Genomic DNA, 26928 nt, shown 5'->3' on the forward strand with positions numbered 1-26928 from the left:
AGACTCTCGGCATCTCCATGAAACAGCACAGCAGTGTAGGTGGGCGACACACTGCCTTAGCATGGGGCAAGAGAGCTTAGCGGTCGACCTCTGCTATGTGCACGGCAGCTGCAAATGGCGCTGTAGATGACGGGAGCGTCGACACAACACCACCCCGGAGTCGCTCACCTGAGTCTGCCGTCTTCGGCGGCCGCCCCTCCTCCGATGATCTTGGTGATGAAGATCCCGGGGTCGTCTCCGATGTGGGGGTTGTCTGTGCCGCCGGCAATGCTGAAGCCTAGCCCTGAGTTCCCCTGCAATTAGTGCACAGCAGCATCACACACACTCCCTGAGACGGGGCTTCATGACAGGTAAATAGGTGCACATCATAACACGTGCTTTAAGGTTCGAGCGGTTTGGTCAGTTGCAATCCCTCTGCAATTACTGTAAATATATTCTGAGCTGCGCCTTTTCATTAGCGTAGAGTATTAACTCTGAGAAATGCTGAATAATAGGTTCCAGTGAATGAACAAATTTCAATGAATGGTACATTAAAGCACCAGACAGAGATAAACACATTACAGGATTATAAAGAATATGGAGATGAGCGATACCATTATAAAGGCATGGGACACAAATCTGGGGCTACAGTAAATTAACCTGACAAGTAATGTTTGATGAATGTCATGACAACGATGACAATACAGGAAGGAGAGCCCCCAGCTGATAAGAAAGACTGACTGACTTTAATCAGTGTGGGAGCACAAAGGCCTGAGGGCTGTGAGGTTAGCTCCAGCCTCATCTGTGATAGTTTACGGCGGTGGTTCCACCTCTCCCGGCTTCTGTGTGGGATGTGGAAGCGGAGGTCACAGATTAGCGGTCTGGTGACAATGACAGAATGGGCTGCTGCAGTCAAATTATCGCCCCCTTGCTGCAGTCCCTCTGCCTGCTGTTTCATCTGTGTCCAGTCATGGGAGTGAGCGGCTCACAAAAGGCAGCGCTGTGGCCCTGGACGCCACCGCTTCACAAATCACCGCTGCCTTTGCTTGTATTGACCTTTGCTATTGTTAGTGCTCTGTTTCCAGCCGTGTGGATCTCATTTCAGCTGTCAAAATGCCGTCCACAGCTCGCTAAGCCGCTTATCCACACTGAGGCTCGAGTGTGCGCCCGTCGTACGCCTCGCGGAAAATGCTTCAACCCAATTAGGGCCAGCCTAACTGAAAACATCAACAACATCAGGACCGGTGACGGTTCTTCCAGATCATGTGTCTGTATTTAGAGGTGAAGAGGACTTTTTATTGTTCCACTGAGTCCTCACATTTCAAATGGTAGATGCAGGCGTGCTGCATTGAAAGGGACAATAGATAATGCACACTACATATGCTATAGACAACTGCAACTAAAGGCTCAGATATAGTGTTTGTATACAGGAATCTGTCAAATGACATTGATTCTAGAATGGAAAGGAACTCTGAATTCTACTCACTGCTGCCCACATACAGACAGCGAGAGAGAGAGAGGATGGGTGACCAGCTGTCTAATGGGCACTTCATAATTACAGTCTGTCGGTCTCTAATGGCAGCTCTGGTTTACAATGCTTTTCAGGGATCAATGCAGTGTCAAGGTAAAAAACGTTACTCACACAGCTGATCGTGACACCATGCATCAGTCATCCACAAGGGCTGTTTTGACAAAAATCTGTCTATCAGGGTTCTTGGTCGTTCATCATGGACATAAGACTTGCTTGCTCAGAGTCTTGGACTTGGACAAGCAGATCCTGTATTTACTACTGAGAACAGCCCATAATAAACACAGCCCTGCTCGTGAGCACTGCAGCGTGAAGGCAGATATGATAGATAACTTACCCGCTCTAGCGTGATCTCCTCAAATTCATATTCGATCTCGGTCCCGTTCACCTGAAAAAAAGAAAAGGAAAAAAAATAGACCATCAGATGAAAATGCAGAGCACATGATTCCTGTGTTTGCAGCAGTGCAGCCAGAGTAAGCTCTTGGGTCCACTGTTTTAGTGGGTCTACTACCGTTGCACTTATTTGGAGTAAGAAAACCTGGACCTCACTGCTGCAGCAGAAGTCTGATCAGGACGGAGTGAAATGCTTAATGGAGAGGATATACTGTAGATGCTACCTGTTTCCTCCTTAGATTGTTTAGTCTGATCGGTACATGAAACAAGCATACTGCAACAATCAACGTGAACCCAAAGGGCAGTCAGGCCGTAGTGCATGGCCAACTTGGTTTGTCTCTGACTGACTGCCTCAAAAGCATTTTACTAGCAGAATCCCGACAGCAATATAAACCCATTAACTGTCCCATGACTTCTTGATCAGGCCTGTGTTCAACGCATCCCCTATGAAATGGACTATGAGATGAAATGTGATTAGATTATCAAGGCATCTAACACAGCAAGTGTTAAATTTAACAAAGCTGATGTGCATCAGAAAATGCTATTCCCTTCAAGGCTCCAGTACCTTGATTAGGGGATCAGCAGCTCCTTTTATGGTTTTAAGTTTTGACAGGCCTTTTAGGTAGTTAGCTCGCTAGCTTTAGATCAAAACTCCCTACTGCTGCTTTAAGGACACTAGCTGAATCAGGCACGTTCTTGCAAAACTTTGCAAGAGGGCGCCTCTCCAGATGGCAGTTGAGTGTTGGGCACCTAAGATATTATGAAAGTTTGAGAACTGCTTGGAAACTTTAAGGAACATAAGTTGTGGGCAATGTGTAATTAATAGTTCAGTTCTGATTTGTTTTGTAAGTGTATTTGTACATTATGGACATGTTACCGGCTGCTCCCAATTGCCTTAAGAAAGTAATAGACTCCATGATAAATAAATAGCAGGCCTGAGTGTCGATTAATGATGTAACCAGTTAAGTAGTTGATGCAACACCATATTCCTGTATCTCTGATTATGCAACAAAACAATATATATTCATAATTAATTCATTACAAATGTATTTGGCTGCGTAATGGGTGGACCTCATCAGAACTGAGTTCCCACATTGTACAAATACTGCATTTCAATATGAACACTAATGAGATTTTTCCCTGCCTGGCGCCATGGCAAAGATGAGGTGGTGGGTTTCTCTAACCCCAACTGAGCTGACAATCAAGCTGGGCAGTGCTTTAGAAGTAATTGGTTCAATCTTGACAGTGTTACGGAGACAGACACAAAAATCCATATCTATCTACCTGGTCCTTGAGGAGTCATGTGGCTTGGCATCAGTGCACTAAGGACCTGCTCACTTCACAGCCCGGATCCATTACGCCTCTCAAGTGTTCAGAAATGAAATTACGCCTCCAGCACTGAGGCACACAGAGAAGCTGCTCGCCATGTGAAGTAATCAAACTCAGGGGTGACCTTTGAATGAGGGTCATTAACGCTGTTCATTAGAGCTTTCACTGCCTCCATTCGAGCTTAAATAACCATGTCTACAATACTGATCGCACAGCCATGTAATTCACTTTGAGCTGCCACTGAGGAGGAGCTGTCTATCCACATCCTCATCCTCGTACGCCGGCTGAATGCGCTTGATTGGTCTCAGCCAGGTGGAGTTGCCAACCGTCACCACTGGCCAAGGGAAATATGGGCTTTCTGCTTGTTTTTCCATTAAAATGACTGGAGCATTGTTTTAACATGAATTGCCCGCTGATAAACTTCACACTGTAAAAAACACACTATTGAATCATGCATTCTTCCTGATGAAAATGTGCAACCTGGGTTTGCTGTTACGTGACTTGAGCTCATCGCTGTCCTAATTAATAACAGTACGAAGCTCTCAGATCCTCGCCTGGGGAATTTAAGAGTCAGTTGCAGCGCGTAGGTTTTCTAGAAGACATCAACACCCTGCAGAAATATACAGACTTACTGCCATCGTGACAGCGAGATAAACAGGCTTAATTAAGTCACTGTGTACAGGCATACAGAATAGGGCAAGTTCTTATATTAAATTAAGGTTACATTGGGGGACAAACTACACTTGTTCTGGTCTAAAGTTCTTACATTTTGTAGGTATAAAGACGGACGTGGAAAACAAAACAAGGTAAATATCCAGCCTGCAGCTAAAGGCTGTATTAAGCTCTTCTGAGAAACGAATTCAGTCGAACAGCTATGCCATACTGGGCTTGAAGTGAGAGCACTTTAGCTGGGTTTCCACTCAACTTAACTGCATATTTTAAGCACATTCATGAAACTTCGGCTCAAGGAAATGCGAGTGTGTGTGCGCTTCCATCCACTGTGTTATGTGAATTACAAATGGACACTCTCCTCATCAAGAGAGGAGATGTGAGCAAGTGTGGGTTCAGAACCTGAGGTTGCCATCTGGATCTAGAATCGTGCCTTATATACGAAGAAGCACAGAATAGGATTTGCACTTGTAAACGGTGAACAGTGAAAGCCAAACACTAATTGCAATTGTAATTCACTACTTGCAAAACATTTTGGAGTTTGCAATTGTAACTTCCAATCTACAAAACTGCAAAAAAACAAATAGGAATCGTAACTAACCAAAGAAACACTATGCACGACACAACTTTGAGCGCAGAACAAACACTGTGCATGCACAAAATCATATTTTCCCCCATTTGATGCAAATAAACCAACTTCCATTAACCTTTGCTGCATTTTACTCTATGCAAATCGGTAGTTAATCCACCTCCTCCAGTGATTTACAATAGCGCCCCATCGCCCATAAGGAATACATTTCAAGATCTACTAGCTGAAAGCCAGCTAGCTGAAACCACAGACATACAGACGTGGACAAAATTGTTGGTACCCTTCATTTAAAGAAGGAAAAACCCACAATTGTCACTGAAATAACTTGAAACTGACAAGCTCCAGTTTTGTCTCGTCTGTCCAAAGGACATTCTCCCAGAAGCCCTGTGGCTTGTCAATATGCATTTTGGCAAATTCCAGTTTCACTTTTATATGATTTGCTTTCAACAGTGGTGTCCTCCTCGGTCGACTTTGGCTCAAACAGCGACTGATGGTGCGATCTGGCACTGATGTACCTTGACCTTGGAGTTCACCTCTAATCTCTTTGGAAGTTGTTCTGGGCACTTTGGTTACCATTTGTATTATCCGTCTCTTCAATTTGTCATCAATTTTCCTCTTGCAGCCACGTCCAGGGAGGTTGGCTACAGTCCCCTGGACCTTAAACTTCTGAATAATATGTGCAACTGTTGTCACAGGAATATCAAGCTGCTTGGAGATGGTCTTATAGCCTTTACCTTTAACATGCTTGTCTATAATTTTCTTTCGAATCTCCTGAGACAACTCTGTCCTTATCTTTCTGTGGTCCATGTTCAGTGTGGTACACACCATGATACCAAACACCACAGTGACTACTTTTCACCCTTTAAGTAGGCAGACTGACTGATTACAAGTTTGAAGAAGCCTGTAATTCTAATTAGAGGACACACCTTAGTTTAACATGTCTCTATGGTCAAATTATTTTAAATCTTTTCTAGGGGTACCATCATTTTTGTGCAGGCCAGTTTAATTCGTTTTTTTTTTATTCTGTTTAACCACAATTCAAAAGCAAAGTCTGATTTTCATTAGTTCATTTTCAGTATTTTTTTTATTTATTATTACTTTTGTCAGTTTCAAATAATTTCAGTGACCATTGTGGCTTTTTCTTCCTTTAACGGAAGGGTACCAACAATTTTGTCCACGTCTGTACATACATACCTATGATAAAGTTTAATTTATAAATTACACACAACAAGGAAACGAGGACAGACTGCAACAAGGATGCATTCTGTCCTCGGGCTGCGGTAAACCGCAAATAACTAAAACTATGGTTACCGAATCAGCGGATATGGGGTAATTATGCCGTAATTTGTTATTCGACTTAGAATTTCAAGCGTTTCCACTTGGGATTTCCTATTTGAATGTTTAAAATTTGCATTAAAAATCTGGATGAAAACCCAGCATTTGAGAGAGACTGAGACTACCACCCATCTATCATAGCGTCCCAGGAGGTTGAGGTTTATTGCAACAAAAACAAGGAACTATTGCCACAAACAATGTTGTGAACTGATGAATACATGTAAGCATCTAAAAATAGCCTGTGTGCACAGCTTGTTTGCCGTGTCAGACGTCACAGAGAAAACAGGAGCTGTTTAAAAAGCCTAAGACGAGCGGGGGAAAGGATAGGGGGTGTTGTTGCAAGCTTTTTTTATTTAAATTTATTTCACAAACGATATAAACCAGAAGGCCACGAGAACTCGGAGAGTGAAAAAAAGATTTATAATTTAAGATTGAATCTGCTTCTCAAATCCAGACCCTGTAGGGATGCTCTGAGGGAGTACATAATTAGCTTGTCTGCCTGGAGCTCATGGTCTCAGCTCGCAGGTCCGTCCGGGTCAGACTAAGCGTGGTGCACTGAGTGCTGTATGCTCTCCCAAATACATTCAATTAGCACAGGTGCAGAGAAATGAATTACGTTTAGAAATGACACACAAAGCTCTGTGTCAAATTAAGTATACACATACAATGTATATAGATATAAACATACATAAGTAACTAATAAATACAAAAGTTATTTCTTGTTTAAACCGTTTGGAACAACATGGGCAAATAACAGATTGTGCTCTGCTAACTTGTACTAAATTGTAAACAAAATGAAGAGCCAATGCAAAGATTCAGATTGCAAGTATTCTACTGTACATTGTAATTGTTGCTATCATCTTCTGAACTAATTCCACAATTACAGCACTCTTCTGCTAGGGAAGGGCTGTGTGGTAAGTGTGCCTTGGGGATAAGCAATTGGCTTTAAATATTTCTGACTTTCTAACATGATGCTGACACACTTTTCCTAACAGGAAATACACATCTCTGATATGCTGGCACAGTCTGTGAAGGCTGTATTAGTGCCGTAACACTGACATAATATTGTGGTTTGAATATTGTGATGAACTGCTCATATGGTAATATAGGTTACAATAGTTACATTAATCATTCAAGACTAAAGCTGTCTCAATATATTATACCTTATATATATTCATATAATGCATTTATTGTATATACTTTATAGAATATATTTATGATAATGATGCAAAGTAAAAATGTTTTTGATATTTTAGGGTTGGAGATTAAGAGTGTATATAGAGGGAACCGCAACTGCATAAATAACGTGAATTTGCATTCATGTACTGTAAAACTTTCCTTGTGCTGTTAGGGTATTACAATTGTTGAGACAGATTATCCTTAACAGATTTGTTTAAAAAAAAGCTCGATTGAGATTAGATTAAAAAAAAAAGTCAAAGAGAAAACAATAATCATCCATTTTATTTCTATGCTTAGTGCTGATAATATCTACCGTTTCCTAGTGCGTTTATAGTGTAATCCGCTGATAGGCTTCTAAGCCTTCACTGACAGACTTGCTGTGTCTGCAGTATCTGAAAGGATGTTAAAAACCCTCTCATGAATTTTTAACACGCTTACTTTAAATAAAGATGTGGAGCACACGATTAATCTTACAACCGACAGGCGTTCTAGAGTTGAAAAGAGCCCGGCTAATTTAAATGTTTTTGAATGAATATATACACTCAAGTAGACCTCGACTGTCCTCGAGAGTGCACGTAGAGCTTGTGGGAAATTCATCAGCTTTAGATTTGTTTTCATTCGCTGGAAAGCGTTAGAATTATTGTAAATATTATGTAAATTAAATAAAAGTGGAGCAGATGAATCCCTGTCTGTCAGCCTTCGTCTCCCTTTGGCTCCCAACTGAACTTCTTATACTAAAACACCAACACCAGGCACCATCCTATCGGCTACAGAGGAATATTCTCATCTCCAACAGTCCTCTTACTTAACCTACAGCTTGTGGATTACAGCTCTCCTCAAAGAAAAAACACCAGACCTAACAGGGGGGGGGGGGGGGGGGGGGGGGGGGGTTTGAGACGTTCCATCATTTCGAATTTGCCTTAGCATGTTCTGTGTCAACTAAAGTATAAACATACAGTATATTTACATAACATATACATCTACATAAATAATAGATATATGAAACAGCAATGTCGTGTTTAAAAAGTTCCTGTGATGGAACAACACAGGCAAATAGCTGACTGTGCTCTGCTAATCTGCCATACAAATGAATTCACTTTGAATTGCGACTGATTGAAATAAAATGTAAACCAAACGGAGAGCCAGTACAATGATTCTGAATAAAACTGTGTTACACAAGCTATTTCAGAGGTGTATCAGCAAGGAACAACTAAATGCATCTTCAAACACGCAACACACGCTGTGCGATGGTTTTGAAATGCTCACAAGCTGAGGAGTGTGAAAAGTGGAAAGGTCCATTTGGAGAAGGCTAAAGCCGCCTTTACATTGTTGCGTAGTTTCAGCTCAGAAACGAGCGGAGGACATTCGCAGACCGCATGTAAATGGGTCTGAACCAGCGCAGAGTGGAAACATTTAAGTTCGACATGTGTTCAAAAATCTGAACCTGTGCGACAGATCCAATCCGACAGGCGTACCGGAGTATAGCGTTGCTATGGTTATGGCGTAAACAATTACACATTCTGCTATTATTAGTATGTCTAATAACTGTCAAGTAGAATAACTACATTTTACAGAAGCCTTTCCATTGTACATAAGCAAGACAGATCATACAATACAGGGTACTCTCATGCCAATACAATTACAAGTTCCATGCTGTCCCTATTTCCTTCTCCTCCATTATTTTAGTGCTAGCAGTAGCGCAAGGTCCGCCTGGGGCCGACTTGCAAAAATCGGAGCTGATTCAACCAAATCCTGCTCCGGAGAAGTCCCAGCGATTTGCATGAGGCCACCTCTAAGGGGACATTAAGACAGGCATGTGCTGAGGTGGAGATGGATTTATTCAGCAGGTTACTGGTGGCGATAAATGTGCCAAGATTAAACACTTCAATAAAAGGGCTGTCGGAGGAAGTGGACTGAATGTACTGCATTGCATTTTCACCCACTCACCCATGAATAAAGTGCAGTGGAAGTGTTCTTTTCTTTTGTTCCCACCCCAAGGTTGTTTAGCTCAATAACAGCAATAACTTTACATATCACAGAATTAATTAGGAATCTTTGAAGACTTGGCAACCTGTTTTGTTGAGTGAGCAAAGGAAAGAGAGATTATCTCCCGGTAGACCCTCTTGTGAAAGACATGGTGTGTGTGTGCGTGTGTGTGATTGAGTGTGAGTGTGCGTGTGTGAGTGTGTATGTGTGTGTGTGTGTGTGTGTGTGTGTGTGTGTGTGTGTGTGTGCGCGCGCGCGCAACATGAAAGGAGCGTTTTCTCCAGATAACAGGCACCTTGATTAGACCCCACCCTGTTCAGATATATTTACTGATTAACTGAGGCAGCATGGCAGGCAGGCCTCCGGTTCCCCCCCAACGCTAATTGCTTCCACTCACAGCAAATGCACACTGCTGCACTCAGACATATCTTGCATTCTTCAGTGCTCATTGATATTTTCTGACAAATACTGTAGAAGGATATATCAAATTCAAATACAGACACAAGTCGCAAAATATGAAAGTCATGAAAATGTGGCGGACAGTAACTGAACTGATCTACTGGTCATGTACACTGGTCTTAGACAACTCCAATAGTCTGGTGAGTACCAGCCTTCACTAAGGTGTTCATCAGATATGGGCAATGCGATTTAACTGTTTACATGACCGTCTCTTAGTAAACCCATCTTGGTTGGACAGATTTCAGACTACTGGTTGGTGTTCAAATCTTCTTCAAATTCCAGCAAATCAAAGGAAGGAAAGGAAGAGGTGTAATTTGATTGGTTGTTAAGCTCAAATATCCACCAACTTTCACAAGAATCGCGGCCTCCACCTTTAATGCCATATAACATGTGTGACCACAAGTTTGTAACATCTGACACAACAATAGTTGGATGAAGCACTGCTTTCCTCCAATAACTTAAGTGCTGAAACAGATTGCAGCGGGAGCAGCAATAAACAGAAAACCCATGCTTTGATTATTTCCCCCAAGATGATACATTTCTGTGAGAATAACAGATACGTGAGGTGAACACCTGCATTACCTCGTTAGACTAATGCTTAATTAGAAAATGTCATGACAAAAAAAACTTTTTTGATACAACTTTTTATATAAACACGGTTCAGCCTAGTTATTTAGTCAAACTACGTCAGGGCAGTGTAGGCATGGGAAGATAGTTACTGTCAGACCAGGTTTACCAACACTCTCCCTTGTTGTATGCTCTGATATGCAACCATGATCTTCCCCACTTGGATACATTAATGATGTTGTATTCTGTCCCCTACCCTAGGAAGTGTCTATACATTAATGATGCTGTATTCTGTCCCCTACCCTAGGAAGTGTCTATACATTAATGATGCTGTATTCTGTCCCCTACCCTAGGAAGTGTCTATACATTAATGATGCTGTATTCTGTCCCCTACCCTAGGAAGTGTCTATACATTAATGATGCTGTATTCTGTCCCCTACCCTAGGAAGTGTCTATATGCCATGTCCTGCCTTAAAGAGACACTGCATTGTTCATGAGGGAACTTGTATTAATTATGAATAGATAATGAAACTGTGATTGTAGTGTTTTTGTTGGGTATTCGTAATCAGCAGTTTTCATCTTCTGCTTATTTATGAAAGCTATGAATAATTCAGTACAGTGACCTTATTCATTTTGCCCAGATACAATTTATTCCAGATGCATGGCTCTAGGTATCATGCATGTTAAGCATCAGGGTTGAGCATGCGCCCTCTAACGTGCAATTTACCAGGATATCAAACGGATGACTTTCAACAGGGAAACAAACAGGGGAAATCGACTGCTAAATGAGAAAAAAATGTCCCAACCTAAACGATCACAAGAGATGTATGGGAGTGATATGTTTAAAGCATCGAGAATTAAGAGAAAGAAAAATAAAAACAACACATGATACAGAAAGTTGAATAAAAGAACTTACGTAGGGTACGGACTCCAGGGTATCCGTGTTGACTATGATTGGGGCGGGGCTTGCCTGTGAGAGGGAGAAAGAGAGGGAGGGAGAGGGAAAGAGACAGAGAGAGAGAGAGAGAGATAGAGAGAGAGATAAGACTGAGAGCGAGCTGGAGATGCCCACTCACTACTGTCCTACTTTCTATTAATGGACGCTGAGTGCTGCGTGTAATACAGTGCTGTGACAGCCGGCGCAGGATGCACTTCAACATAAATAAATCCCCACTGATACACAGCGCAATGCAACACAAAACATACACACACTGCACACGTTAAGAATTACAACAACCCCCCCCCCCACACACACACACACTCATAACACACACACACACACACACACACACACACACACACAAAAGTCACTAAAAGGATACAGGACACAGAAATACATCTCGTGTGTGTGTGTATCATGAGTGTGTTTGTACACCTGACCTACCCTCACGTGTGTGTGTGAGGGTATGAAGATGTTAGAGCAAACCCAAGGGTGTGTGTGTTTGTGATGCCTGCTGTAGCTGCTTACGTGTAAGTGAGCATATGATGGGTATGCAGGGTCTAGCCACGCACAGCTGGGCACAGCATTTGCTGCAGATTCAGGATTAACCTGATTAAAAAGGGCTAAACAGACAGTAGCAGCTTGACGTAGCGCAGATACCCCTCCACCCCTGGCCATGGGCACCATACCCCTGCTGCTCTGCCCCTTCACCCCTGGCCATGGGCACCATACCCCTGCTGATCTGCCCCTCCACCCCTGGCCATGGGCACCATACCCTTGCTGATCTACCCCGGGTGCTCTGCGGTACAGATGCCGGGCCTGATTACCCCACCGAGCAACTACAGCAGAACTGGGGCAAGCACGGTTTAATGCTCCTCAAAACCTCACCACACACACACACACACACACACACACACACACACACACACACACACACACACACACACACACACACACACACACACACACTCACACACACACACACTCACTTCCTCACTCACTTACAAATAAACCATAAGACACACTTGCACTCATTCTCTCTCTTTCTCTTTCTCTCTCTCTCTCCCTCTCTTTCCATTACAAACACACACACACACACACACACTCAGCTCTGAATCATTCAGAGCAGTGTGTGTGTGTGTGACAAAGAGAGAGAGAGAGAGAGAGAGAGAGCACACTTGACTTAAACGCTCAACATCACACAATAATCTGTCCAAATAAGAAGTAGACAGTAGCCAGCCAACAGTCCACATCAGCAGCACTGAGTGCATTACGCCGCATTACACAATGCCCACCCCCCTCAAAGAGCACTGATCACTTCTCTAGTGGCTCAAGCACGCTGGGAGCACGCTCACATTCTTATTAGAATAGCCAGGAGGTCATGCACAACTCATTTAACAAGTTGTTTGACCATAAGAGCACCGGTAACCTTGGACTGAGCCCGATCAGGAATACTGCGGAAGAGGAGTAAACCACTAGAGTTTCAAATGCTATTTTCTGCAGCACTGGCCTGCAACGAGCACCTGTCTTGAATACAGGAAGAGGCAGATGGCTCGCAGTTTAGGAATTAAGACTGACCTGGACTCTGAGATGAATTTGAAATGAAAGGAAAAAAGGAACCAACCTCGACAGCCTTTGCCTTTTCATCTTTTCATTTTCTTTGATGAGTGTTATTTTTTTTTTAACTGGGGAAATTTACCCATCTGCATTTCTATTTCAGTGAATAAAATAAGCTGGAAGTGGGACATGGAAACCTAAGCTTAATGCAAGTGACACCAGCGCCAAATAAGCAGTCATGGTGCATTTAAATAGGATTGGAACCTTTCCCATGAGCCCCGGGGAGAGGGAGCTGATAGAACGTTGTCATAGTGCTGGCCTTGTCCTCAATCATTTGGCTAACAGGTGACATTTCAGTCCACCCAAACGCCTTCATAATTCTCAACCCCTAAACACACACGCACACTCACACACTCACACACACACAAAGACCAAGTGTTTAAATTAAACGCCGACTCTGATTTGGCTTTTAAACCTTTCACAAGAGCACGGTTAGGCTGAAGGAACAGACGTGTGTGCAAACACTAAGTGCGTGCTCACACACACACACAAACTCACACTCACACACACACACACACACACACACACCCAGTCGGGCACTGAGCCCCACTGACGAGGCATTAGCATTCACAAGCTGTGCAGGAAACAAAAGCAAATTGAGACAGAGGCTGACTGCTTTTGGGAGGGAGATCGATGGAAGCGATTAAGATACGTTCTGCCTTATGCTGCACAGTTCCAAATGACATTAACAAGGATCCAAACTTTAAAAAAGCAAAGACTTGGCTAAGATAACGGAGAACAGAATCAAATGTGAACAAATACATGAAATGTGAAGAATTCATTCTGAAGAGATGGAACTATCCAAATACCAGAGAGTGCATTAACCTTTCTGTTTTTTTAGGAGCGAACATAGCCAAGCAAATTAGCACTGTCTACATCTCTCATGCTCCATTTGGGGAGCCTGATGTTGACTTCAGATGTAATGTCACTGCAAGCATATGCACCGTCTCTGATGTGCACATCAAAACCATTCATATTACTTTCCATAATTGTGCTGTTTTCTTTGATGGTGGGATGATATGAAAGGCTAGTAAAAAGGCAAATGTATTCACTTAGATGAAGGTCTGATAAAGCAATCAAGACATAATCGCCAAAATATTTCAAAAGCCGACAGGTCTATAATAAAGATGTCCTTGAGGAGCTGTAGGAAGCCTATCGAAACAGAAGCACTTCCCGAAGATGTTCAGTCTTGCGTCTCTTATGGCCAGGCTGGCAAGACAACTATATTGATATTATTACAAACTAACAACATTTTTATATAGATCTATTTGTTTCATTTGTAAAATGGAGGCCATATAAGCAAATGGATGCTTATCAGTGGCCATCAATGAAACAAGGAGGTTATTGGCAGTTAATCATGCAAAGCTAAATGAAACAGTAAATCTACAAAATTCATTAACATGGTACAATACATACTAATCGTGGCAAAAAGTATAAACATTTCACACCTTTCAGAATTCTGAATATCAACTAAGTGGTGTAAAAAGAGGGTGCTTAAAAAGCATCCAAAAGTGCCTAAAGAGAGCTGAGAGGTAACACTTCTCCACTTCTACTACACTGATTATGTAGACCACAACATCCCAAATTAAATCAAGGAAATGGTGCATAAAGAAATGCATAATGTAAAAACACAGGCTGCTTAAGTTTAGACATCAGAAAGATGCTTACTTGATCCACTCTAGGCTAGCTTACCGTGGTGAAACAGAAGTTATAATTAAACAGCAAGAGCTGGAACAGTTCACGTTTCGAGGTTCTCCCAAAGAACGTGGACTACTATACCATGAGTGTTTACGAGCTCAACTACCCAAACAGCAAGTCGACAATAACACAAACATTTGAACCACATTCAAAGTGAAAATCATTTGAAATTCAAATTAAACAAGCTCCGTGAATACTGCTTGTCACAAACACTTGGAGTCAAATGCACCATCCTTTCACACGTTTTCTATTTGATTTGGGTGTGACAGACGGACAGACAGATAGACAGAAAAACAGACAGACAGCCCAAATCTGTGACTGGTGTTGTGAGACAGTGTTTCTTTTCCACTGAAAATCAAGTGTCCGGCTTGCTTGCATTCAGTTCTCTTTCAGGGGAATCTTTTTCTTTTTTGGGGATTAAGGACCTTTTGCAACTCATCTAGCTTACTGTGCAACCACCCTCATGGTCTGTCTTGCCTGTAATATCAGTGACAACCGGAGTGTGTTCACACTTTCACCTTTCAAGATCCGCACTAAAAGAAAGAAATGTGGTGACTTTGCCTTTTGAGATAAAGCAGATTGAGATAGAGCAGATTGAGATTGAGATAGAGCAGATTGAGATAGAGCAGATTGAGATAGAGCAGACTGAGATAGAGCAGATTGAGATAGAGCAGACTGAGATAGAGCAGATTGAGATACAGCAGACTGAGATAGAGCAGATTGAGATAGAGCAGACTGAGATAGAGCAGATTGAGATAGAGCAGATTGGCCGTAGAGACGACTGCTGCTCAGTAGACTTTGTCAACTCTAAGAGTTGTGTAGGAAATCCCGATGATTTCAGACTTCTCCTTCTCTCTATGAGAGCTGGCATGTACACCATTGTAATTTAGGAAATCTGGTATGTACACCACTGTGACCTGGGCCTCACATCATGTTTTCACCCTCTCTGAGCTACAGACTGGCCTCATGCATGTGAAAACCTGGTCAAACCTAAGGGATGCAAAGCAAGAAATGATCACAGTAGAGATGCTTTACCTAGGTTTCACAAAAACACAGAAGTGGCCATGGCCTTGATAAGAGAGAGGAAGATACTTACTTACTTACTTACTTGTATCGTTAGACTATTAACCCTAGTCTGCAGTGTCTTGAAACAGATCATAGAGCAAATAACCAAATTTGTTGCACACTTTCAGTCACGGGGGTTCTTCTACATGGCCTATGTAATGGAGCTAGTGTTAGCCTGCTTTGACAAGGTTGCAGTATCTAGAGTAAAGTATCTCTTTATATTAAATGAAGATGACAATTCAAGTTTTACAAAAGTAAGGCAAGGTAAGGAGGGTTTGCACTGACATAGGTCACACATTGGTGAACCATCAGACCATGGCTGGTGAGACACTGGACTTGCTAACTAAGGTCTCTATGCTAGCAGGGGTTAGCCACCATCATGACGACATGGAGTAGGATTCCTAGTTAGACCAGCCAGGACCAAAATGACTTTTATAGGCAGCAAAGGACACAGAACACAGCTTAACGAAACAAGTTATATTCCTTTGATAGTTTAGAAAGACTGGAGTCAATGTGATGAGGTCATTGTCTCAGTGAAAGTACACATACTGTATAAAAGGCAGTAGAATGACTGCAAACCAATGAAAAATAAATACATTCTTGGTAACACTCTAAAGTCACTGCTGACATGGTCTATGTGAAAGGAGCAGGGCACTCTGCTGTGATGCAAGGGGGTGGGGGTGCAAAGGCTTTCTGGACAAAGGCCTTCTTCCCCTGTCCAGCTTCGATCAGAGCATATCCTGCTCCAGCACAGTAAACAGCCACCTATGAGCGTAGCATAGTGCTGCTCAACTCTGTAGAAGAATAGAAGGCATGTTTATTTTCAGGTGCACTTTAGGTGTATTCTCATGGCAACCAAAGGGTACTACCTGGCCTGATGTTATTACATGGATCATATTCAATTAGCCACAGAATATGCAGTATATGCAGCATCGCTCATGTCATGTGAATCGCATGACATTAATAGGGGCCAGGATTTTTATAGGCTGAATGTCTCTTCAAAACAAAACAACCGTCCCATAGTCGAACCAGATAAATGACGATATTTTATTTCTTGTTATATAGATTATATTTTTGTGTAAAAAGAGAGGGCTTAGTCTGTTATTCTTGTCTTGTGCATCTGTCACTTCCAAACAGTCATGAATGGCATGCAGATAGCTGACATATCAGTGAGTACAGGAATTCAAAAGGGTCAGCTTTGTTTTTAACTGAATCTTCCTGAAGTTGCCAGAAGAGAGTTCAACCTCTGCAGCTGCACTACTCCCTCCATGGCTGTGCTCCACTTTATGGTGCTCAATAATTTAGGCCAACAACTATGTATAGTGCAAGGCACAATAATCAATAATTTACACACATTTGTTCACGATAAAAAAAGTCAACATGCCATGACTGGAAAGACAGCAAAGCCTTTGAGTTCAATGATGAAGACTTTATGCAGCGTGATGAAAACGTGTTTTTAAATGATGCTTGTTAGTTTGTTTTAGACAGGTGTGTGTGTGTGTGTTTGTGTGTGTGTGAGAGAGAGTGTGTAAGTGTGTGTGTGTGTGTTTGTATGGCTCACAAAATCGCTATGAGACGTCCCAGGACAGTTTTCCTGCCAGGCTACCAAAATAACACCCTGTCCGACAGGCTATCAGAAACGATCCCCTAAGTGAAATAAAATTCCCTTCTTTATTCTTCTATTCGCCTTTTCTATTTTTGTGACTTGCTATTTGGAGAAAACACTCTCTCCCCCGAAAAAACAAGTCAATTTGTTCTTGCGCAAACATATCGCCACAGTCTATAGACTGAGTTGTGCACAGAGCGTACACAGAGTGAGTTTACATACATGCACAGTGTGTGTGTGTGTGTGTGTGTGTGTGTGTGTGTGTGTGTGTGTGTAAATCAAAATGTGACCGCTGTCAAAGGGAGATAACGAGCAAGGATTTGATATACGCCCGTATTTCAGCTCTACTCAACCAAAAATAACTCAGGGTAGCCGCTACGTACACATGGCACATGCGTATGGTATCAATTTAGTGACAAAAAGATTTAGAAATACCCCACGCTTTGCAAACAAAGAGAAAGTGATTTATAAATGTCTAACGATTTGCAAATACAAAACACACCTCTCAAACACAATGTGCTTCTCAAATCTATCACATATATCAAAAACACAGTGTGTTTTGCAAATAAAATGTGACTGGACAAATTCCACAAATTTAAACAAAGAATGGAAATTAATGAACCATGTTTTGTATGTCTGTATAATCGGTTTTAAAGTGCAACACATTTTTGCTACAAGCAACCACAACATTTGTGGATCAGGTGATTTATGGCACGTTTTTTCCGCTTGTACGAGTTGCGAATGTAAAAGCTTGTATGAGTTGCAAATGTAAACGCTTGAAAGGGTTGCAAATGTAAACGCTTGTACAAGGGGCAAACGCACCAAATCTGCACATGTTTTCCAATCAGCTAATGACATCACTGGTGGGTCGTGTGACTAGAGAACAAGAACGTTGATTTGTCTTATTTTTATATTACTATAAACTATTTTCAAACGGATGTTTAATTTTCTTTACATCTTTGTTATCAAGTATGATTATAGATAGTTCTGTCTTCCACATTACGTTAAGGCGCAGTGTAACTAACTTTATTGTTAGCAGTATTGCTAATGTTATTATGTTAGCTATGTTTTGTATTTGTAAAGAATGGTGTGCATATTTGCAAATCGTGGAGCATTTATAAATCACATTCTGTTTGCAAATCATGGGGTATTTGTAAATCCCATGCGCGTTGTGTGGTCTGTGATCTTACAGGCTAGATTTAATGCTACAAGCCTAGTCTATGGGGGAAAAAGCTAACGATAGCCAGCATTTAAGATGAGGGAGTGTGAGGTTTATTCTAAGACTGATTAAGACATACAAGTCCATTGAAAGCCAAGGCTGCACATCACATCAAGTTGGCAACATTTCTGAAAAACAGATATACAGTAGGCAAAGAATCTAAGGATGAGCAAAATATGTGATTTGCAATTTCAACTGAAGAAACAAGGCAGTATCTGTATAGCCTGTGAGTCTTTGCTGTAGACCTTTGCTATAGTTGTTTGCATTAACATTTATGTGACTTGTTTTTGTGTTATTGGTTTATATAAATTATGCTAAGAGATTGCTATGCTAAGACATGACTATAATAATATAGTATTATATATTAAAAAGGGGGGGGCACAAAGCAATACCACTTAGGGTACCCCGATGGCCAGTAGCAGCCCAGAAAAGAAGCGTGTACTTTACTGAGATTCATGACGATATTTATGAAGATGGTTGCGGTCTGCGCTTAAATAAATGTTTTGCAGGCTGTGCTGAGTGTAAAGCCTGGGCTGAAGGGTGTAGCAGGCGGAGCCCCCTGCCCTTGATTCCCTGTCCAACTCCATCCATCAGCGCCGGGGCCAGGGGCAGCAGAGCTGATTGCACAGCTGCATTAAAATTCTACTGCCGCAGTTATTAGGCCCATGATGGATGTTCAGTTTCACAGGCAATCACCATGTGCCTATATGGCACCATGCTCTCTCCCATGCTCCAATCACCATGTGCTTATATCCCTCCATGCGCTCGCCCATGCTCCCAACACGACTGCTATCTGTGTGGGGAACCAGGACAAGCTGAAACGAAGAACACTGAATGCTGATTAGAACAGCCTCAGCCTGGCGAACTGTCCTGGTCTATGTCCATTTGGATGTTTATAAACCTTGGAAAGTTACTGTGTATAGACAACAGCTGGGACAGCTCAGTGCTGAACGAATAATCACCACTCCTTGGACTGGATGTCCCACTTGAAGGTTTTCACAGAATCAACTATGTTCTTTCTTACTGAGGCTGAGGTTAATATCACAGTAAATGTAGAGAGTGCTGTGTGACAGTGGTAGAGTGCAAGACGGAGCCTGCAGATATGAGTGCATGTGAAGGTGTGTATGCGCCTGTGAAGGTGTGTGTGTGTGTGTGTGTGTGCATGCGTGTGTGTGTGTGTGTGTGTGTGTGTGTGTAGGTGTGTAGGTGTGCAAGAGAGAGAGAAAGAGCAAGGTAGAAGAGCACACAAGAGAGCATGGAGAGAATGACAGAAAAAGACAAGGAGAGAGCGAGAGAGAGAGAGAGAGAGAGAGAGAGTGAGAGTGAGAGTGAGAGTGAGAGTGGGAGAGGCAGATAGAGACAGGGAGAGATAGAGAGAGAGCATGAGGTAAAGGGAAGAGACAGAAAGAAGATCTGTCAAGTGCAGTGGTCAGCTGAGCAGTTCTGGGGTCAGCCACGCCATGCCGCTCTGTACTGAGCTGAGCTGGGCTGCGTCGAGACGAGGGGTCTGGCCTCATTTGGAGCCGTTTGCTCTTGGTGCTCGTGCCTCTTTGCTCCAGCACCTGAGCCCCAGCGTGCAGAGCACCGCACCTCGCCACACACACCACACCACACACACCTCAACCCTCAGCCGTCACAGCTACACTTCCTGATGACTCCACACCACACACACCACACCACACACACCTCAACCCTCAGCCGTCACAGCTACACTTCCTGATGACTCCACACCACACACACCACACCACACACACATCACACACACCTCAACCCTCAGCCGTCACAGCTACACTTACTGATGACTCCAGAGCACACTTTGGACAAATAGGAAGAGAAGATAACCTTTTATAGCTCTTTGCTAAGATGCTACTTAATACACAAGGTATGTGTACACACGGAGACACACACACACACACACACAGAACCTGCAAGACTGCAAAGACGGCAGAGCAAAAGATCAGAATACCGTAAAGCTTCCACAACACAAACCCCAAGCCTGCACAGCATCAATCCACTTCACCGTTAGCATGCTGACTCTCAACCTCGCTCCTGAAAGCCCCAGAGTTTACACTAGTCATGCATAATCGAACACCAGCACCTCTGCTCGAAACTGCACGGGTGGGGGGCACCGCTCCGCCTGAAGGGGGCCGAGGACCACGGAGCAAGGAGAGGAAACGGCACGCACAAGCACTCTGAACGCGACTCAGAACACGGAGGCAGGGTCGCTGCTACCACCGCTGGCGGCGTCTCTCTCTGGCTTTACCTGATAGGGCTCCGTCCAGCCGTGCTGACAGCCGCAGTCCGTCCACTGGTCGCAGCTGCCCCCTTTACTGCGGAGCATGGTGCGACTGGGGCTCCTCCAGGAGCTCTCCGAGCGCGTGGCGGTGAGTTTGGCGCGCTGCCGTGGCATGGTGGACGTGCAGGGCGAGCCCTGGTAGCCATAGCCGTGGCCGTGTCCGTGTCCGTGGCCGTGCGGCGGCTGCGGTGGCTGCCAGCTGCAGGAGCAGGGGGCCTGGCCGTCCCGGGGCTCCACGACTCTGCCCTCGGCGTCCACGCAGCAACTCTGCTGCTTGTTCAGGTAGGCGCTCATGCTGCCCGCAGATGCTGCCCTCGCGTCCCTCTCCTCTGCCTGTGCGCCGGCGAGCGCTCCGGAAACCTCTCAGGCAGGGGGAGATGTGTGTGTGTGTGCGAGCGAAGCAGCAGAAAGAGAGAGAGAGAGAGAGAGAGAGAGAGAGAGAGAGAGATTTGTCGAGGCGGTCTAGGCGGAGCGGCGTGGGGGTCCCGTGGGGCTGAGCGCGTGTGAGAGCCGGGGAGCGGACGGGAGAGCGGTCCTGCTCTGCTGGAAGGAGCCGAACATGGTCTGAGTCCGAGATGGCAGTGGCAGCGGCAGCAGCAGCAGCAGCAGCAGAGGCGGTTACGGAGGGAGAAAGAGAGAAGGGGGAGAGAAGGAGAAAGAGCAAGAGAGAGTGAGGAGGGGAAGAGAGAGAGAGAGAGATCAAATGAGAGAGCAAGAGAGTGTGTGTGAGAAAGAGAGAGAACAAGCAAGACAGAGAGGGGAAGAGTGAAAAAGTGTCACATACAGAAGGAGAGGGGAGAGTGAGAATGAGAGAGGGGTGGGGGAGAGAGATAATGTGTTCAAGGGACCAGGAGAATGACAGAGAAAGAGAGAGAGCGCTAGATCAGACCCTATAGAGAGAGACAGGAGAAAGATAGATAGAGAGAGAAAGAGAGAGAGAACGCTAGATCAACGGGAGTACAGGAGGAGAGAGAGGGAGAGTCTATAGAGAGAAACAGGAGAGAGAGGGAGAGAGAGAGAGAGAGAGAGAGAGAGAGAGAGAGAGAGAGAGAAACAAGCTAGATCAATGGGAGGACAGGAGGAGAGAGAGGGAGCGTGTAGAACTGCTGTGCTGCGCTGTTTGCTCGCTGGTAGCTCTGTGTCAACAGATGACTCAATACGTAGTTCAACCTGACAGCATCCCATCCTCCAGGCAGAAGCAATCTATGCATCGCACAGCTGGCGATTGTAGCCCTCTGCCTAAACGGCAAATCCCCTCAGGAGGAAACGAGAGCCTGTAGCGGACAACACCAAATCCTCATGCCCTACTCAAGCACCACACAACCCCCACCCTCCCCAGTCTCCTGTCAAATCCACAGTCATCCTGGCACACATCCCTCTGTTCTGGGTCAATACCTGCCCAGCACGTCACCTTGGCACACAATATACTCATGACTCACTCAGAAAAGTTTCTTCTAATGGAAGCTGCTAAAAGCTATGTTTAGTTTGAGGGTCTTCACGTCAAGAATACAGAATTCAGTGAGGGAAAAAAAGAAAATCCTGAGATTTGTTATCAGCATGGTCTGGCAGTGTCTCCCAATCAGTCAGATTCCCATGGAGGGGGGATCCAGGCAATCATTCCAGGTATGCACCACACACTGATAAATGGGGTACAAGTCATACAGTGGGTAATCACAAAGGCAAGAAATCATGACATTGTTCCCACCAGCTTTAAAATCAAATGTGCGTGCCGTTACATCAAGGTTATTATGCTCTTGAAAACTGAACTATATGTAATGGGTAAGTAACAAAACAGTGATGTCTACTACATCATCTGCATCCATAGATGCCACACATCTACACAACCAAGGTCAGTGAAAATGTTAAAGTCAATAATAAATCTATAGCTGCTAGCATTGGCCAAATCTGGCCTTTGATTGTCCTCTTCTGGTTTATCTATAGTTCTATTGCAGTTATTTAACCCTAGTTATGATATGTTATCTCACTAGGCCCTATACAGTTAAATAACTATAGTCATATATCATATATGTTATTTAACCTTAGTTAGGATATGTTATCTCACTAGGCCCTATACAGTTAAATAATTATAGTCATATATCATATATGTTATTTAACCTTAGTTATGATATGTTATCTCACTAGGCCCTATACAGTTAAATAACTATAGTAATATATCATATATGTTATTTAACCTTAGTTAGGACATGTTATCTGACTAGGCCCTATACAGTTAAATAACTGTTATCATATATGTTATTTTTTCTACAAGCTGTCATATTTTTTTATGGAAATTCTTCAGCCATGTAATCTACCCCCCCTAAACATCTCCCCTGTGTCTGAGACGGGCAGCTATGCTGTGGAGGTGTGAGTGAGTGTGGGCAGTGGGCAGACTGGCCTGGCGGGTGTGTGGGATGGATCAGTGAGGGACCCAGCACAAGGCAGATCTCTCCTGAGCCTCCAGGCAGATGTTTTCAGAGTGGGCTTGGGTTAAATTAAATTAAATTAAATTAAATTAAATTAAATTAAACTCCTGTGACGTGTCGTCCCTGCTGTCTACCTGAGGGCCAGTAGGAGCAAACAGAGTTCTCACGAGAGCCAGGACACATCACAGGCACAGCATGCTACCACACCACTGGCTACCAACAGCAGCAACACCAGGAAAACAAGGAGAAACACACACCAGCAGAAATTGCATCTCATGAAAATGCATGAAAACTTCTTAATTTTTTTAAACAATGATTTTTTTTAATGTTTTTTTTCCTAAATGACTGATTTTGCTCAGCAATATCATTCTAGGCAGCCCGGTCATTCACACATTGTGTAGATTAAATTTCAGGCGGAGAGATGCCCTGTGCTGGGAGTAAAAAACTGGCCAGTGCGCCCCCCACCCCCATCGAAATAAGGGCTCTCACTGGAAACGGCAGGATGACAAACAGAGCCACTCAAACAAGCAGCTGTGCTCAAGGTATCCATGGCAACACTTGAAGGATTCTAAAATGTGTGCGATCTCAATGAGATGAAGAGGTGTCGTCTTGTTTTTGTTTTCTTCATGTAGCAAACAATGAGAGCTTTTATCTGTCACACCTGAATAAGAGACAGTATAGTATGTACCAGACATGACACTTAAAGAGGAATACATTGAGCTTGGAAAATTACTTTATGAATGACGTAGTTGGAAGTTGAAAGCTGACACGGGCTCTGTTATGTAACCAAACACTATATGAGGAGTATCACAAGTAAGCATTTTATATGCGATGACATACTGACCAGTATTTGAACATGCAAAATTGAGACACAGGATGACAGAAAGCTATATGACCTATATGAGAATAAGGCACATTGTACAAAATAATAGCTGAAGTAGAAGTGATCACTGTGATAAGTTAAAAAACATCACTCAGTATTCAACTGGGCCCTGAATCAGTATGACACATCCTTCTCAATCATAAGGGTCTCTATGCAAACAACGTCACACCTCCTACTGTGACCCAAGGCCACCATGGTGGACTTACCACTAACAATTTATGAGGTGCCTCCAGGTGTTCATCTCTTCATCTCTTGCCTTTAATAACATCACCTATAACTGTGTAATGTCCCTTACATTTATTTTGCAGCCTATCATTTGCACCGTGACAGTGTAAAACCTGATATATTCCCAGGGTACTATTCTGTGATGCCATTTGGCCCAACAGTAAAGGCTGTAATTCAGCAGACATCTGTTGATATGAGGATGCTGTGCTAACGCTACAATGTCAGAGTGCTGAGGAGAAATCCTCTCTGCTCCCAACCCCCCCCCCCCCCCCCCCCCCTTCCTGCCCCATGTGACCAACACTCAAGGCTGTAATCAAGGCTCCGCTCCGCCTGCTGTTCACTCTGCAGTACGTCATCATTACAGAGCTCAGAATCACTCTGGTCCCTGTCTGATAAACACTCACTCTCACACACACACACACACACACACACACACACACACACACACACACACACACACACACACACGCACTCTCACTAACTCACTCACTCACTCACACACATACACAGCTGCAAACACCCAAAACACAGATACACACTGAAGCTCAGCAGGGGACAAACTGCTACATCACGTCAACATATGGATAAACATGTTTATCTCATCAGCCTCAGATGAATATATATGTATACTCAGGCTTATCTCATCAGCTTCATATGAATTTACATGTATAATCAGGTTTATCTCATCAGCTTCATATGAATTTACATGTATAATCAGGTTTATCTCATCAGCTTCATATGATGCTTTTGTGAGTGATTTATTACTGAAAGATGAATGAAATTAGCTAACATCTACTGTAAAAATAACAGGACCCAGCGCTCTTCAGAAAAGTACTTTAAAACACAGAGTGCAGCCTCATCCCATTTCCTTTTGTATCACACAAACACACACACACACACACACACACACACACACACACACAAACACACACACACACAAACACACACACACACACACACTCCCAGAATCTCTGTGGGCACTGAGTGGTTCTAATGCCTGACGGGAATAACCAGGCCGACACTCTTTTAGACAAAAGACCACGAGGCGAATAACGATTTCTGGAGGTGTATTTCAAGGTACTCCTGCAGGGAGTCAATTCCAACATCAGGTAGAGGCAGGCAAAAGACTAAAGAGCTTCACAGTGTTACAGGTTAAATACTAGTCAGTCATGGGAGGTTACATGGGTCAGCATTGGTTTGTTACAGGTCAATGTGGGGAAGGGGGCATGTGAGTGGGAGGGGATCTTCCTATGGAGGAACACACACAGGCCCAAAATGGTGGACAATTGATGTGTATTCCTCCACCTGGGGCAGGGGGGGATGTCTGCTAGGGGCTTTAAACAAAGGTGTACCAAGACTATCAATACACATGGCACACACACACACACACACACACACACACACACAGGAGAACATGCTTGCAATGCAATGTAAGTATATAAATTAATGGTAATATCAATTTCCATCATGCCTCTTGAGCAGAATCAGTGGTGACTCAGAAACACCCTGGTGATGGAACATGAGGCTTGAGTTCTGCTTCTTGAGGGCTTAAAACACTACCTGAAGGTAATGGCGAAAGGCTGTTGATAGTTAGGCTTCTTGAGGGCTTAAAACACTACTTGAAGGTAATGGTGAAAGGCTGTTGATAGTTAGGCTTCTTGAGGGCTTAAAACACTACTTGAAGGTAATGGCGAAAGGCTGTTGATAGTTAGGCTTCTTGAGGGCTTAAAACACTACTTGAAGGTAATGGCGGTTGCACCTGGGCTCGTGGGTGTAGGGGGCCCGTAGCCGGGGCCCATAGACATATTTATGCCAATGTAAATAGTCTGAATAGCCAAGTCGCATTGCCAAAAATACTACCATGACAGTTGCAAGTCTTATAGGCTGAATATGTGCGCGGGGGGAGGGGGCGTGGCGGCGGTTAGTGAACTACCCCGACAATTTCAGTTTTAAGTGTTATAGGCTGAATATGTGCGCAGGGGGAGGGGGCGTGGCGGTGGCTACAACCACTGCCTTACGCCATTGACTAGGGCACGTCATAATAGCCTGCACCTGGGCCCGTCGTAACTATGTTACGCCACTGGCGAAAGGTGGTTGATATTTGAGCTCAACAGTCAGAGGTCACATTACACCCCTCCCTCCTGTGCTCCTAAAGCAGTGTACTGATTGTGAAAGAGTTTTTGAGGCAGATTCATTATTTATAATGTATCGTATCTTATATTCATATGTGTCTAATAGCTAGAATCAGAGTTCACCATGAATCTCCAAAATCAATGTGCTTTATTCTAATTCTGGCAGCAATGAGTCCTCTAATCTAGGGTCTGATGTCTTTAGTAGCTTAGTGTATGCCTGAAAGATTGAGGAGTGATTGTTTCATTTTACATCTTTGCAAAGATATATTTGTCTCCTGGTGCAAATAAATAGGATGCTTACTTGAGGATACTTAAACTCAGACCTTTTCTTGTCTAATCAGAGAAGCTGGTGAATCTTTATGTGAAGTCATACTCTCTTCCCTTGGTGCTCACCATTGTTAAGAATAAAGCCTTGTTTCCTGATTGATATTCTGATAACCTGTCCGTCTGTGGTATCAAAATTTCCACAAATTGGTTGGAATTGTTTAAGGCTCCGTCCGAGCCACTTTGTTTGTTTCCCATTGACAGGGCCAGGACTGTGTACACACACACACACACACACACACACACACACACACACACACACACACACACACACACACACACACACACACACTCACACACACACACACACACACTCACACACAGAGATCAGACAGCTAGAGGGCCAATGAGTAGAGCGAGGAGTGAATAGATCCTGGATGTGTGTTTGCTGTACTATGGATGTGATCGGTCCATGCCCAGCGCCCCTTATTGTACAGGTCCGGCATGGCAGTGCAGTACCTCAGCTTCACACGGTTGTGAATGCCAG

At 43.6% G+C, this 26928-nt stretch overlaps 1 protein-coding gene across 33 annotated transcripts in view; it reads right to left on the minus strand.

Annotated features, from left to right (window-relative positions):
• dlg2 (discs, large homolog 2 (Drosophila)) overlaps positions 1–26928 on the minus strand; it is a 185016-nt gene that overhangs the window by 54316 nt on the left and 103772 nt on the right. For 32 of the 33 annotated variants that reach the window (XR_004164147.1, XM_031572109.2, XM_031572130.2 and 29 more), the window contains 3 exons: positions 10930–10983; positions 1845–1895; positions 169–293 (listed from right to left, as the gene is read on the minus strand). Coding sequence is in view for 32 of the 33 variants with exons in the window: in XM_031572109.2 (XP_031427969.1) it covers positions 169–293; positions 1845–1895; positions 10930–10983 (230 nt within the window). In the remaining variant the exon portion in view is untranslated. Of the gene's footprint in view, positions 1–168; positions 294–1844; positions 1896–10929; positions 10984–20421; positions 20863–26928 lie in introns of those variants that run through there. The other variant, XM_031572125.2, reaches the window with a different exon arrangement.

This window comes from Clupea harengus, chromosome 8 (genome assembly GCF_900700415.2).
Source record: "Clupea harengus chromosome 8, Ch_v2.0.2, whole genome shotgun sequence".
Classification (NCBI taxonomy): Eukaryota; Metazoa; Chordata; class Actinopteri; order Clupeiformes; family Clupeidae; genus Clupea; species Clupea harengus.